The sequence below is a fragment of the Colletotrichum fructicola genome, assembly GCF_000319635.2.
Source record: "Colletotrichum fructicola Nara gc5 chromosome Unknown KSG_Nara_v1_contig11, whole genome shotgun sequence".
NCBI classification, from domain to species: domain Eukaryota; kingdom Fungi; phylum Ascomycota; class Sordariomycetes; order Glomerellales; family Glomerellaceae; genus Colletotrichum; species Colletotrichum fructicola.
The window spans coordinates 1888341-1904807 of record NW_027094061.1 but is presented as its reverse complement, the minus strand read 5'-3'; the positions used below and the strand labels follow the sequence as shown (position 1 = coordinate 1904807).

At 26.1% G+C, this 16467-nt stretch overlaps 2 protein-coding genes across 2 annotated transcripts; one reads left to right on the top strand and one right to left on the bottom strand.

The window, feature by feature from the left end:
• Positions 1–2672: 2672 nt before the first annotated feature.
• Positions 2673–4105, top strand: CGGC5_v017068 (uncharacterized protein; the record flags this gene model as incomplete). The annotated part of the gene is made up of 5 exons (XM_066153729.1): positions 2673–2740; positions 2881–2893; positions 2961–2993; positions 3937–4025; positions 4084–4105. The coding sequence occupies 5 exons, from the start codon at positions 2673–2675 to the stop codon at positions 4103–4105; spliced, it is 225 nt and encodes a 74-aa protein (XP_066007074.1).
• A 9846-nt stretch (positions 4106–13951) lies between these two features.
• On the bottom strand, positions 13952–14416 carry CGGC5_v017067 (uncharacterized protein; the record flags this gene model as incomplete). Its single annotated transcript, XM_066153728.1, has 4 exons — positions 13952–14050; positions 14096–14128; positions 14196–14208; positions 14349–14416. 4 exons carry the CDS (start codon positions 14414–14416, stop codon positions 13952–13954), a joined length of 213 nt encoding a protein of 70 aa, XP_066007077.1.
• Positions 14417–16467: the final 2051 nt, after the last annotated feature.

The following is a 16467-nucleotide window of genomic DNA, read 5'->3' as shown; positions in this document are numbered from 1 at the left end:
ATTGAAAACTTTTTAAATTTATTTTAGCTATTTCAATTTTATTATTCTTTTATTATTTTTACTACTTTCAAATAGAGATATTATTAAAGCTATAATACTTAAGTATTTCATAACAAACTTATAATAAAAGTTATAGAATTTAAAGAATATTTAGATCTTTTAGTAAAACTTTAGTAGCTTCTATTGAGTAATAATTTATATATATCTTAAGTTTATAGAGATATTCTTTAGTAATATGATATATCTTAGGAATTTAACTTCTTATTAACAGAATTTATATTTATTAAGCTTTATATATAGCTTAAATTGTTTTGAATAATAAAATATTTAGTAAAAGTTTATTATATAATTTTCTTTTATCTCTAAATATATCATGATATTATGTATATATATATCATATAATGTATATTTAAGAGTTTAATAAGGACTTAATATATTTATATTTAGAGTATTACTAACGTATTAGTTAGTCTACATAGTATAACTATATATTTGAAGTACTTATATTATATATAAAATATGCTTTTTTATTAGTTTTCTAATTTAATTTAGATCTAATAGTATATTTTATAGATTAATTTTTGAAATTTATTTTACTCTATAAAGCTTATTTAAAACCTCATTAATTAAGTAGTAATAAATATTTATCTTTAAGTATAACTTTATTAAAGCTATAATAACTTATATAAAGCCTTAAAGATCTATGTTTTTTTTAAAAAAAAGAGGATTAATACTTCTATTTTAGTTATAGAAAGTTAGATCTTCTTATTTATTTTATTTTTTAGTAATATACTAATAAAGTTTTTTACTACTAATTACTAATTACTAATTAATAATATAGGTTTATTAATTATTAATTATTTAGCTAGAATTAGTAATTAGACTTAGTAGGATGCTTTGAAGTTAAAAAATAAGTAACCTAGTTAAAGTAATACCTATTAATAATACTTAATTCTAAAAACTTCTGTTTCTTACTAATTAGAACTTCTAGAAACTTCTACATACTAATTAATATTAATAATCTATACCATTAATTAATAATTCTAATTAGTAATAAAGTTAAATTTCTAATCTATATTATTAATCTAAAGTATTATCAATACTTATTAATAACAAGCTATTATTAATAATAATTTCTAGAAACTTCTACTTCTTACTAATTAGAATTTCTAGATCTTTCTAATTACTAATTAGAATTAGTAAGTTATACTTTTATTAATAATATAGAATACCTTAGATTAATAATATAGTTAGATTTCTGATCTATATTATTAATCTAAACTACTAATTGTTAATCTATAGAATATTCTAGAAACTAAGATCTTAAGATATATACTATCTACTTTCTCTTACTTCTTACTTCCTTAACCACTTCCTAAATTACTATAACCTCTTTATTTAAGTAATACCATTATATTACTTATAAAAATATCTTTTACCTATATGTATATATATATATACATTCTTTTATATAAAACTTATTTATAAAGTAAGTTCTTCTATCTTTATATTTAAGTATTTGTAATACTTAATAGTTAAAAAGTTCCTTTTATTTTTATTAATAATAAGGAAGAAAAAGAAAAAAATACTCTTTTTATTTAAGTAAGTCTTTCTATAACTATAACTTTAATAACTTATACTAATATTAATACTCTAGATAAATGGTTTCTTTTTTATATAGATTATAATATATAATTATAAAACTATAAAGACAACTATAAGTCCTTTATAGTTAATTAAAATAGAGTATCTATCTATCAGTCTCTATTATTTCAGCTTATATAATATTAGGTATATTTATACTTAATAAATATATAAAGCTTCCTTAATATACACTGACTATATACATAGTTAGTATATATAAAACGTTTTTGTAGTTAATTAATATAATATTAATTTTCTATAATATCTTATACTTAGTAAATATAACATAAATTTTCTATTATTAATAGATATTTAATACAGTTAATTAATAATAATTATAATTATTATTAATTACTTATTATTATTATTATTAGTTATTATTATTATTAATTAATAATTATTATAATGAATATATTATTTTACTTAACTTATATTAATTTAACTAGTCAAACTAGTTGACTAGCTAGACAAATAGTCCTAGTCTAGTCAAGTGAATATAATGACTAAGACTAGGCTAGTTAAATCAAGTCAACTAAATTAGGTAACTTAAGTCTGACTAGACTAGTTAACTAACTAGTCTGACTAAATACTAGGTGACTAGTTTCCTAACCCTGATTATATCTATAGAAATACTAGTAACTTAGAGTTTAAAAGACTCTATATAAAATATACTTATTCATATTCAAGCCTTATTAGGCTTAAACTTAAGCTACTTCTACTTCAGTATTATAGAGAGTTTATATAAAAAAGGGCCGCTTTTTAGGATAGTTAGATATATATATAGCCTCTATATAGAAGTATTTAAAGCTATTATTTATTATTATAATTATAATATAAAGAAAGTTTCCTCTAAAGGTATTTGTAAAAGCTTTAGCTAACGTATATGCATAGCGAGTCGCCCATCATAGCGAGCCGCCCACCTTTCACTACCCTCCAGCCATTTGTGTAAGTCAATTAAGCCACATCGTACGAAATCAATTGAAACTACTCATCAGCCTCTTCTTCAGAGGTCTCCCAAACTACCTGACATGTTCGTACATTATGTCCAGTCTTTCCGCAGTTACCACATCGCCGCCCGCGCGATTCACCCCCCTCCGTACGAGCACCCTCTTGACGCATGTTTTCGCCTCCAGCATCAACAACCCCCTTTTCTACCCGTATTGCCTCAGCTTCAGCTGTATTAAGTGACCCTCCAAGACGTAGTTGGGTTTTCTTAGCTCTCCGGCGCTTACTTAGTATCTCATTTGCCGTACGAAGCCCGCGGCACTCGGCTTCAACAAGAGCTAGTTTGTGTGCTAACTTGCTAATACCTTTAGCTTGCAAATCAACAACCTCGTACAAATGAGTTGGTGAGCTATCTTGATGACTAGTGATTCTTTTCTTAAGTGAAGCAGAGCTTCGTACGGCGTCATGTGCTGTGGTTGGTGTCTTTGGGTCCCAGGAGCCCTGGCTGCTTGGGCATGAGTTGGATGGTGTTGGCGTCTTTGGCTTGAAATCCAGGCGGGAAAGAACTGCTTCTGGGTCGAATGGTACAAGGCCAGCCTGTCTAAAACCAGCTTGTACGTTTTCTTTGCTTATTGAAGTAAAAAAGGCTGCCTTGAAGGCAGGAAAGAAATCATCCTTAGTAATGTGCGTAATCTGCATCCGCATCATCTTCTCGATTTCCTTGCCATATGAAGCCTTCAGCGGACTAAAACAGCCAACATCAAGAGGCTGAAGCTCGTGCGATGAATGCGGAGGCATGCAAAGAGCAATAATGCCATGTTCCTTGCAGTAATCGTCAAACTTGGTGGATTTGTGGCTGTTGTGGCCATCAAGGATTAGGAGCCGTTTAACACCCTTCGTGCGAGACTTTGTGCACTTTTCAAAATGTTTTAGCCAATCTAGGCCAATCTCATTTGTAGTCCATCCATTTTCGCTAGGGTGGACGCGCCATTCGGGTGGGAATTGGCCATTGGTATACCATGAGAGTAGGTGATATTTGCCCTTAACAATGACGTATGGAGGCAGCGCCCAGCCATCTGCACATACGCCCTGAATGACAGAAACCCATTCGCGATTGCCAGGCTGCTTCGTACGAGGCCTTCCACGGCGGTCAGAGGTTGTAATAACCTTTGCGTGCGACAGCATTCCCATCAAGAAGCCCGTCTCATCAAAATTGTAGACATCGTCATCGTGTATTCCGTACTTCGCGATTGTGTTTCGTACGAGGGCAAACCAGGCCTGCACAATTGCAGGATCTTCAGCCAATGCCCTCTGATAGTCGATTCTACGTCGAAAACGCGTCTTTAGTTGTGGTTGGCGTCGTACGAAGTTCTCTGCCCATCGCGGTCCGACACGCGTCGCGTCACGTTCGTCAAGGAGACAATCGGCCATATCTCGTACGTCGTCAAGTCGCGGTGGAAATCCTCGATCGATCAGGTCAATAACTCGTTCAAGAATCACAGTTTCTTCCACCTGAGTCATCTTCATTGAATTCGTACGAGTTTCGCGTCGTGGTAGAAGTCCAGCGCGTCGGTCGCGAAGTGTAGTTCTCGGGACCTTATAGATAGAAGCTGCTTTTCGAACGGATAGTTTTGGGTCCTTTTTAATAGCTTCAATTGCAAGGATAATGCGACTTTCATTTGAAGAAGAACTCATGGTCGTACGTAGAGGAAGGTTGTTGTGAAGGTGAAGAGTGTAGAATTAAGGAAAAGTGGGCGGCTCGCTATGATGGGCGACTCGCTATGCATATACGTTATATCTACTTTAATAATATACTACTAGTTAGTAAACAAGTATTCATTAAATTTAAAAGTTTTATCTAATATATAGATGTTATTCTATATGGTAATACTTTTAGCTATTTACTTATAGAAAGGCGCACTTTATAGGGGATTAGCGCTCTTATATATCTCTTAAAGTATAAATATTATAAAGGATTTATTATAAGTTAATAAAGAAGAGAAAGAGGAAGAAGGATAAATAAAAAGCTTTATATATAGTAATAGAGTTTTTATACTTCTAGTTATAGAAACCTCTTCTAATAACCTCTTTAGTTAAGAATTTATCTTTTGTATGATAGTATTACTAAGCTTTAAAAGCTTTAGTAACCTATTTAGCTTTAATATAATTAGCTTTATTATATATCACGCTATTAGCTTTATATTATATAGCTAGTACTATTACTATTCTATTAGTTTATTCAGCTAAAATATATATTTAACTTTATATAGTAATACTTAGAATATATATAGTATATCTAAAATTATACTTATATACAGAGTCAATTTTGCTATAGTCTCTTTATAGGAGAGCTATATTATAACTATAAACTTAAATAGCTTTTTACTATAAAAAGCAATATAATTAATTTACTTTTAAATATTTTATACTGCTATATAGTTTTCTATTTATATATACTTAATATTTCATAAGTAATACTTATATAGAATTTTATTAATAAATAGGTAATAGTTTTATAGCTTAAGCTATTATATATTAACTCAGTTTTTATGAACTAAAACATTTATCTTTTTAGTATATTCTTAATATGTATTTAGAAATATTTCTCTAAAGTTTGATATATTTATTTAGTGTGAAATAATATTTAACTACTTTTTTATATATTAAGTTTATAGTTATAACGCAGCCTCCCTATAAAAAGACTATAGTAAAACTCACCTTATATATAACTAATCAAGGAAAATAGTATAGAAACCTTATATATTCTTATTAATAAGTAAACCCTGTAAATATTATAAAGTTAAACGTACGCCTTAGCTAAATAGATTAGTATAATAGTAATAACGCTAGCTATATAGTATAAAGCTAGTAGTAGTAGTACTATATATAGTAAGGCTAAATAGGTTACTAAAGTTCTTATAGCTTAGTAATAGCTTTACTAAACCTTTTAATAAAGTATTATAAATACTACTATAAGAGAGATAACTCTTTAACTAAAGAGGTTATTAAAAGAGGTTCTTATAGCTAGAAGTATTAGAACTCTGCTACTATATATAGGGCTTTATACCTAGGGCTTTATACCTATTCCTCTTCTTCTTCCTCTTCTATATCTTATAATTTATAATAAATCCTTTATAACATTTATCCTATAAAAAATATATAAGAATACTAATCCCCTTTGAATTATACCTTTCTATAAGTAAATAGCTAAAGGTAGTACTATATAGAATGATATCTATATAATAAATAACGCTTTTAAATTTGATAAGTATTTTTTTATTAATTAGTAGTATATTATTAGAGTAGCTATAGCTAGAGCCTTTATAAATACTTCTAGAGGGAATTCTCTTTATATTATAATTAAAGCAATAGATAATAGCTTTAAATAACTCTATGTAGAGGCTATGTATATTTCTAGCTATCTTAAGGCTTTCTTATATATAAACTCCTTAAAACTAACTCATAAATAGTTTATTATTATTATTATTAATACATTTTACTATATTAAAGTTATATTCAATCTTTTTATAAAAGATTCATAAGAATTAAGTAGTATTTAGTTACTTTATTATAAGAATGAATTACTTAAGTTCTATTATGTAAAACATAATTATTAAGATTATATTATATTTAGTACTATTATTTCACTAAAAAAACTTATAATAAAGTTTATATTAATTTCTTAATATAAGTAAATTTATAGAAATAGTAACTATAACTTACTATATAGCTTATATTTTAAGATTTATACTTCTTAATAAGCTTTATTACTAATGATATAACTTTAGATATCTATGGCTAAATTTAGCTAGTAAAACTTCTTTTTAATTAATTTTATTATCTTATTAGATTTTATATAGCTTATTTTTATGGTTATTATAGTATTAATGAAATATCTTAAGTTTAAGTAACTATTCTATAAAGATTTTAAATCTTCTTCTATAGAATAAAGTACTATATATATCTATATAAAATTCTTTTATTTTATTATTTAGTTTATAAACTTTCTCTAGTCTATTTTAATAGTATTTACTTTTAGTTCATAGTTTTTTAATAAAAGCTTTATTACTTTAAAAAGTTAATAAGTATATATTATTTTACTTCTTATAAATATATTTTTAATCTAATATAAAATTTATTACTTTAAAGTAGTCATTTTAACTTATTATAAATCTTTTTAAGTTACATATTTTTATTACATATTCTTTTATATTTTTCATACTTTCTAGCTATAAGTCATTAAAGCTTAAGTTCTTATTAAGTTATATATATATATATATTTAGGGCTACTAGCCTTATATTATGAAGTTGAATTAATATTAAGTATAAAAGCTAAACTAGTCCCTTCACCCTCTATTAATAACTATTAGGTTATATAACTGCTTAGATATTATCTTTACCTTTATGCTCCTCTATTAGTTAGACTTTAAATATTATAATAAGCTAAATTAACTAACTATCTTCCTCTAGCTGCCTCTATCTCTACGCTATATTTAATTCACACCTATCTTCCTCTCCTCTATTATTTAGATATCTACACTACAATATCTTCTACCTTACTATGTATATATAGTCTTAATAGCCTTATTAATATTAGCTATACTCTTACTATTAAATTCACTCTTCCTAACTTACTAATAAGCCTTTAAGCTATTCTAGCTATCTTAAAGAAGTCTATAAAGTATTTTTAGGTATTAGGATTATTATTAGTAGCTTTAACTATCTCTATATTAATCTTAAGCCTATATAACTTTAGTATATGATACTTATTAGTTATTTTAAATAAGTACTTCTAGATAAATTTAAATAAAGTCTTTTTAATAGTATATATAAAGTTACTATATATATAAGAGGATATAAAGAATAAGCTTAAAGCTTTATTTAAATAGTCAAGTTTTTACATTATAGCTATAAGAACTTTTTTAGCTATAATAATAAGAAGTTATATTATTAAGTTTATACTTTTAAGTATAGATTTAAGGTATTACTAAGCTCTAGCTATATTATAAATAATACCTTTATAATATTCTAAATAATATTCTTATAAATAGTAGTATTATAAACAATATTCTTATTAATATATTTTACTACTTTACTACTTACTTACTTACTCTCTTCTACTAAGAATAAGTTAAGCTAAGTATTAATAACTAGTTATACTAAAATTTATTTATTTATTTTCTTAGGACTAAGTATAAGTTAAAGTACTACTATTAGGTCTTAAGTATGAGGAAAAGAGTATAGAGTAAACTATGGTACCTACTTATAAAGGTTAACTAAACTGCTAATATATATAGTTAATATAAAATTAAAATATCTCTACTTTTAAAACTAAAGTACTATTAATAGGCTTTAAAAATGTTAATATATATATTTTAAACTTTTAATTTCATTTTAAAACTAATAATCTTTATTTATAAGTTTTTTAGAAGTTTATTAATAAAGTTTAATTTCTTTATAAAAGTTAGTAATAGCCTCTAGCTATTTATTATAATTTTTACTTAGAACTTATATTATAATAACCTCTAACTTACCCCTTTCGCTAATAGCTTATAAGTTATATAATTATCACCCTTTAGTTTTATTTCCCTCTATATATATAGTTATATACGCTATTATTAATAATTTTATTACTTTTAGTATCACTTTAATAATAACGTTATAACTTGAACTTAGTTAAATTACTATAATAGACTTTTTTTTAAGTTTTTAACTTTTCTTCTAACTCTTATACGTACTTTCTATTAACTAACCTGACATCCTTCTAGTTCTATAGTTATTAATAATATCCTTAATTAGTTAAGCCTAGTTAACTTACTAGCTATACTACTCTACTAAGAACGTTATTAAAATAAGTATAATAACCAAAATTAGTAGTAAATATAGCTACTTCCTCTAGTAAGATTTACTAAAGTAAATAAGCAGAAGCTATAGCTATAATATTAGCTTTTAGGACTATAAAGTAGGATATAGCTATACTTATCCTATTTATACAGCTTTATATATTAACAGCGTTATTTTAATAGTTATAGTAAAGCTAGCTTTATAGTTAATATTAATTTTAGCGTTTTGGAACGTGCTTTAAGTAAGGCCTTATAGTATAAAGTTCTATAGATTAAGTAAAATAGAATATGTTATAAAGTTATAAGAATCTAAGTAGTTTACTTATAGGTTATAAGAATCTAAATAGTTTATTTAAAAAGGAGTAAGCTTATAGTTTAGTATAAATAATATCTTAAATATGTAGCTAGAATAAGCTTTTATATAGCTGACTTTATAAAGCTATCTCTATAACTTATATAAATAAGGCTATTAAACTTATTAGTAATAAAGTAATTATTAATATAATACTAAGAGCTATAATAGGTAGCTATAGTTAGGTTTAATATAAGTAGTTATTTTAAGTCTTTAGGTATATATCATAATCTTCTTATTAGAAAAAGCACTAGCTAAAGTGCTCTTATTAGATTTATCTACTATAACCCTTTTTATAAAGTAAGTTATAAAACTTCTTTAATATAAACGTTAGTAATATATTATTATACTTTATCTTTTTCTTTATATAGTCTAGCTTTTTAAATACTTTATTAATAAAGTTAGTAACATTTAAATAATATTTTAAATTAAAGTTAAATATTAATAACTTATATTTTTAATAAATGTACTTTTTCTTAAAGTTTTATATTAAAATATTGGTTAGTTTTTTTGAAAACTCAATAATCTATTAAAACTATAAACTTAATTGATACTTTTTAGAAGTAATATACTTACTAATTAAAACTTTTAATAATAATGAAACGTTTATATTAATTTATTGCTTATTATTATTTAATATCTAAAAACCTTTATAAATAGTAAGTAATTATTTATTGTCAGTTATTAACTTTCTAAAAGAAAATATTAGAAATAGCTTTTATAAAAGTATTTATTTTAACTTTTATTATATATATTAAGTTTTAATACTAGAGAATAGCTATAAACAAATAACTTTTAATTTATTGAAAGCTTTTAAAACCTTTTTTAGTTATTTAAGTTTGACTAGTTTTTTATTATTCTCATTATTCTCAAATAGGGATATTATTGAGGTTATAATACTTAAGTATAAAAAAATAAATCTATAGTTGAAGTTATAAAATTTAAGGAATATTTAGATATTTTAGTAGAATTGTGATAGTTTTTATTTAGTAATAGCTTATATATATTTTATGTTTATAAAAATACTATTTAGTAATATGTTATATTTTAAGAACCTAACTTCTTATGAATAAAATTTATGTTTATTAAGTTTTATATATAACTTAAATTTCTTTAAATAATAAAATATAGAATAAAGGTTTACTATATAATGTTCTCTTATTTCTAAGTATATTATAGTATTATTTATATATATTATATAATATATATTTGAAAACTCAATAAGTTTTTAATATATGTATATTTAGAATATTATTAATATATCAACTAGTTTAAATAGTATAACTATATACGTAAAGTACTTATAATATATATAATATAGTCTTCTATTAGTTTTTTAATTTAATTTAGATTTAGTAGTATATAGTTTATAAATTAATTTCTAAAATTTATTTTACTCTATAAAGCTTATTTAAAAACTCACTAATAAATAGTAGTAAATATCTATTTCTAATTATAACTTTATTAAAGCTATAATAGTTTATATAGAGCTTTAAGTTTATAATTATAATACAGCCCCCCTATAAAAAACTATAGTAAAATTCACCCTATATATAGGTGTAATTATAAAAATACTATATAGGTATTTTAACTTATATCTTCTACTAATTAAGGAAAATAGTATAGAACCTTTATATCTTTCTATTAATAGGTAAACCTTTTAAATACTTTAAAGTTAAACATATGCTTTAGCTAAATAGACTAATAGAATAGTAATAGCACTATATATAGTAAGGCTAAATAAGTTATTAAGGCTTTTATAGCTTGATAATAGCTTTACTAAAGTTTTAAATAAGATTTTATAAATACTATTATATAAGAGATAACTCCTTAACTAAAGGGGATTCACTATCTGCATAAGCCTAAATTTTTATCTGCGCAGGCCTAAAAATATAACAGGGTGTAATATAGCTAAATATCCACTTTTCTAAAAGCATAAATATATCGTTATATAGCTTAGAACTTTCTGTTTTTTTCTAAATATAGTTATATTAATAAGTACTCAGTATATATAGAGTATTTAATAAAACAAGCTTAAACTAAAGCTTAAATATTATTACTATAGATATACTACATATATTATAAAGTAAAAGTAGGTTTATGAGCTACTTATAGCTATATATGCTTTATTATAAGTTTACTTTTTATATATGTTCTCTTTAATAGATAATACAGAATTAATACTTATTAAAAGTAGTATTTTATTTAAATATATATTATAATAGTACTTTTATATAGAATCTATTATAACTACACACCTTAATTAGTAAAACTATAGGGTAGGTTTACTATACTGCTAGCTAGCTAACTAGAGGCCTAGGATTTAATTAATAAACTAATAACTAATAATGTTTTTTTTCTTATTATAATAGCTATATTACGTCTTATAGCTACTTTAACTATATCCTTCTTCTACTTACTTTATACTACTTGGAAATAGCTAAATCTATTACTACTAATAATATCGCTATTAATAACTCTAATAATAACTTTTTTATTATTAATAGTACTAATTTACTTTTAGATTAAATTATTTTCTTAGAAATAAAGAGAAGTAATTTTACTACTAAAGCTTATATTTATAAAAGCTATATAGATAAAGTTTATAATTACTCCTCTTAAATTATATATGTTAATATTATCTATGAATACTTTAGTACTAAAAAGCCTAAAACTAATATAAAACTATGTATAAATAAGTTAAGAAAGTATAGCTACTTATAGTTAGTTAAGATTATATAGTATAAAGCTAGCTAGTAATATTACTTTATCAATAATGACTATTTATAACTAGTATAAATAGTTAACATTAAATGCGAGGAATTTTATTATAATAACTAATAAAAGGTAAAGTTTCCCCCTTGTATTATATTAAATACTCCCACTACTCTTAACAATATTACCTCTATTATACACGCCTTTATATAGGAAGTTAACTATTAAAACCTTACTATAGAATTAGTTTATACAGCTTAATTCTATCCGTTTAAAAGATTTAAAATCTATAGTATTATTATACTTATAGTTTATAGAGTTATTATAGATTATTAATTTCTATTAATTTAGTTTCAAATCTTAACTTAATATTAATATTTGCTAATAATAAATGTATATGTAACTTTAAGAATCTAATATCTTATCAAAACTTACTTTTGAGTTTTACTAACTTAATATAATTATGTTTTTTTAGGTAATTATAGAAATTACTAATAAGTATTTCATTCTATTACACCTTTTATTCTAATTAGACAAAATTAAAGTTACTTTCTTCCTTTTTATTATATTAATATATAGTTGATAGGTATAAAGCTACTTACTTATATATTAGGTATAACTCTATTAGCGATAGTAGTATTATAAATACTAGCTGAATAAATATTTTTTAGCGATAGTAATACTTAGTTTTACTTCAATTGTTCTTTAGGTGGTACTTAATTAAGACTTTAGAGTTTACTTTAGATACCCTTTATTTAAATAAGCTATCTATTAAAGTTTATATTGAATAAATAGATATATTACGTACTAGAGAGTCTTTCTATTAATAATAATAAAACGCTTAATAATTCAATATCCACTACAAATTTAGCATTGAAAGAGCTTACTAAAGCCTATACTAGTCTTTATATATTTAAAGAAGTAATAGATAGTTGAAATATATATCCTAAGTTAAGAATAAGTAAATTTTTTAGGTAAGTTAATTATATATATATACTAAGTATATATAGTTTTATTAGAGTTAGTATGCATAATAAAACTACTTTCACTCCTTCTTTTATAGCTAATTATAAGGAAACTTATAATAAGCTTTTCAAGAATAATATTATATATATTGCATATATAATCAATCTAGTAGTACAAAATGTTCTATAAAGCTTAATATCTACTTCTACTATAGAAGAGGAATTATCTAATAATACTAATAACGTATATGCATAGCGAGTCGCCCATCATAGCGAGCCGCCCACTTTTCCTTAATTCTACACTCTTCACCTTCACAACAACCTTCCTCTACGTACGACCATGAGTTCTTCTTCAAATGAAAGTCGCATTATCCTTGCAATTGAAGCTATTAAAAAGGACCCAAAACTATCCGTTCGAAAAGCAGCTTCTATCTATAAGGTCCCGAGAACTACACTTCGCGACCGACGCGCTGGACTTCTACCACGACGCGAAACTCGTACGAATTCAATGAAGATGACTCAGGTGGAAGAAACTGTGATTCTTGAACGAGTTATTGACCTGATCGATCGAGGATTTCCACCGCGACTTGACGACGTACGAGATATGGCCGATTGTCTCCTTGACGAACGTGACGCGACGCGTGTCGGACCGCGATGGGCAGAGAACTTCGTACGACGCCAACCACAACTAAAGACGCGTTTTCGACGTAGAATCGACTATCAGAGGGCATTGGCTGAAGATCCTGCAATTGTGCAGGCCTGGTTTGCCCTCGTACGAAACACAATCGCGAAGTACGGAATACACGATGACGATGTCTACAATTTTGATGAGACGGGCTTCTTGATGGGAATGCTGTCGCACGCAAAGGTTATTACAACCTCTGACCGCCGTGGAAGGCCTCGTACGAAGCAGCCTGGCAATCGCGAATGGGTTTCTGTCATTCAGGGCGTATGTGCAGATGGCTGGGCGCTGCCTCCATACGTCATTGTTAAGGGCAAATATCACCTACTCTCATGGTATACCAATGGCCAATTCCCACCCGAATGGCGCGTCCACCCTAGCGAAAATGGATGGACTACAAATGAGATTGGCCTAGATTGGCTAAAACATTTTGAAAAGTGCACAAAGTCTCGCACGAAGGGTGTTAAACGGCTCCTAATCCTTGATGGCCACAACAGCCACAAATCCACCAAGTTTGACGATTACTGCAAGGAACATGGCATTATTGCTCTTTGCATGCCTCCGCATTCATCGCACGAGCTTCAGCCTCTTGATGTTGGCTGTTTTAGTCCGCTGAAGGCTTCATATGGCAAGGAAATCGAGAAGATGATGCGGATGCAGATTACGCACATTACTAAGGATGATTTCTTTCCTGCCTTCAAGGCAGCCTTTTTTACTTCAATAAGCAAAGAAAACGTACAAGCTGGTTTTAGACAGGCTGGCCTTGTACCATTCGACCCAGAAGCAGTTCTTTCCCGCCTGGATTTCAAGCCAAAGACGCCAACACCATCCAACTCATGCCCAAGCAGCCAGGGCTCCTGGGACCCAAAGACACCAACCACAGCACATGACGCCGTACGAAGCTCTGCTTCACTTAAGAAAAGAATCACTAGTCATCAAGATAGCTCACCAACTCATTTGTACGAGGTTGTTGATTTGCAAGCTAAAGGTATTAGCAAGTTAGCACACAAACTAGCTCTTGTTGAAGCCGAGTGCCGCGGGCTTCGTACGGCAAATGAGATACTAAGTAAGCGCCGGAGAGCTAAGAAAACCCAACTACGTCTTGGAGGGTCACTTAATACAGCTGAAGCTGAGGCAATACGGGTAGAAAAGGGGGTTGTTGATGCTGGAGGCGAAAACATGCGTCAAGAGGGTGCTCGTACGGAGGGGGGTGAATCGCGCGGGCGGCGATGTGGTAACTGCGGAAAGACTGGACATAATGTACGAACATGTCAGGTAGTTTGGGAGACCTCTGAAGAAGAGGCTGATGAGTAGTTTCAATTGATTTCGTACGATGTGGCTTAATTGACTTACACAAATGGCTGGAGGGTAGTGAAAGGTGGGCGGCTCGCTATGATGGGCGACTCGCTATGCATATACGTTAACTATATTGGTATAATTAATAATCACTTAGCTATAGAAGATAGAAACTTAGGGAGTAATCTACTGAGTAGTTAGTATTATATTATGTTATAAGTAATATTTAACTATTAATACTTATAATTTACTACTTTAATTAAATAGACCTTATGAAAGGTATAACTATATTAGTTGAACAGATAAGTGAAATTAAACACTTTTTATAAAAAGATATTAGTAGAGCTAAGAATAAAAATACACTACCTTTTAATTTTAATAAAAATTTAATCCTTATAGATAGGTAATTACTAAACTATATATTAATCTTAACTATTATAATCAATTATTATGCAGTATTATATAATGTTATTTATTATATGATAATATTAACAATGTGATATTATCTATAATATAATATATATATATATATATATATATATATACTAGTTAACTAGTCTAACTAAGCTCGTTAACTTTATTAAATAAATAGCGTCTTAAGGGGCGAATTTTGAAGGAATTAAAAGCGTTAAATACTAGGAAAAAGAGAAGGGAAATTCCACCTCCTTGAATACTTTTTAGGAGGCGAATTTCCCCAGTTTTAATCCGTTTTACTAAGCTAATTAGTAAGCTAAACTATAACTATAAATAGTAATTATACTAAAACCAAATTTTTTATACTTCTAATTATTATTAAAAATAAGTAATATACTATTTTCAGTATAATTAGAGTTTGATAATAACTTTAAATAAAACTTCTAATATAAAATAAATTAAATATTATTTATTAAGCAATAAGAATAAATAACTTTACTAAAGTTTATAAATTGTATATAATTATATTTTATACTAATAGGTATTAAAAATACTTTAGATTAATAACTTAGATTATAAATTTAACGATCCTTTTAATTAGAACTATTGATTAATAGTATATATTATTAATATTAATAAGTAAGTAGAAGTTTCTAGAATTAAGGATTATGCTAAACTAATAGACTAAAACTACGAAGTCCTAATTAAGTACCCCCTAAAGGAGAATTTAAGTAAGATAAAATATAACTAGCGCTATAGAAAGAAGATAAGGCTAATATTACTAGAACTAGTTTAACTAGTAAAACTATACCTCATAACTATATTAATATAATTAAGAGAAAGAAAGCAACTATAACTTTATCTAATTAGAAAAAAAGTATAATTATATAAATTACCTACTATAGTAATTCCTACAATTAGCTAAAACAAAATGAAACTATAAATTAAGTTAGTTACTATAAAAAGTATATATTAACAGAATGATAATTACCTAAAGTTAATATTATAGTTATTATTAACTAAAGTTTATAAACTATAATAATACTGACTATAGATCTAGAATATCTAAATTAAATAGACTAAAGCTGTTATAATTAACTTTATAGTAACGTTTTCGTAGTCAATTACCTATTATAGTAATAACTTAATCAAGTAATTATCTATTAAAGTAAAGGTCTACAGGGAAAATTCTATTAGATGTATAATAGATTTTTCAACTTAGAATAGATTTTGAGGAAACAAGCAATAAAACATATTTATCTATTTAACTACTACTACTTATTACTACTATCTACTACTACTACCTACTGCCTATTATTACTACTATTAGTATTTGTTATCCTATGTTAATAATAAATATTTATAGTAGTTATAATTGTATTAAAAGTTTACTTTATTAATATATTTTTATTAATAAATAACATAGAATTGAATTTTTTTAAACTAAGATATTAGTTAATAGAAAGTCTTATTAATTAAATTTATGCTCTAATAGTACTTTTATATAAGATATAAGCATGAATAAGCTATCTTCGTTTAAAATTAAGATATAAGCTTATAGTTATATAACTTCTATATATATTAAGACATGTTCCAAATATATCTAAATTA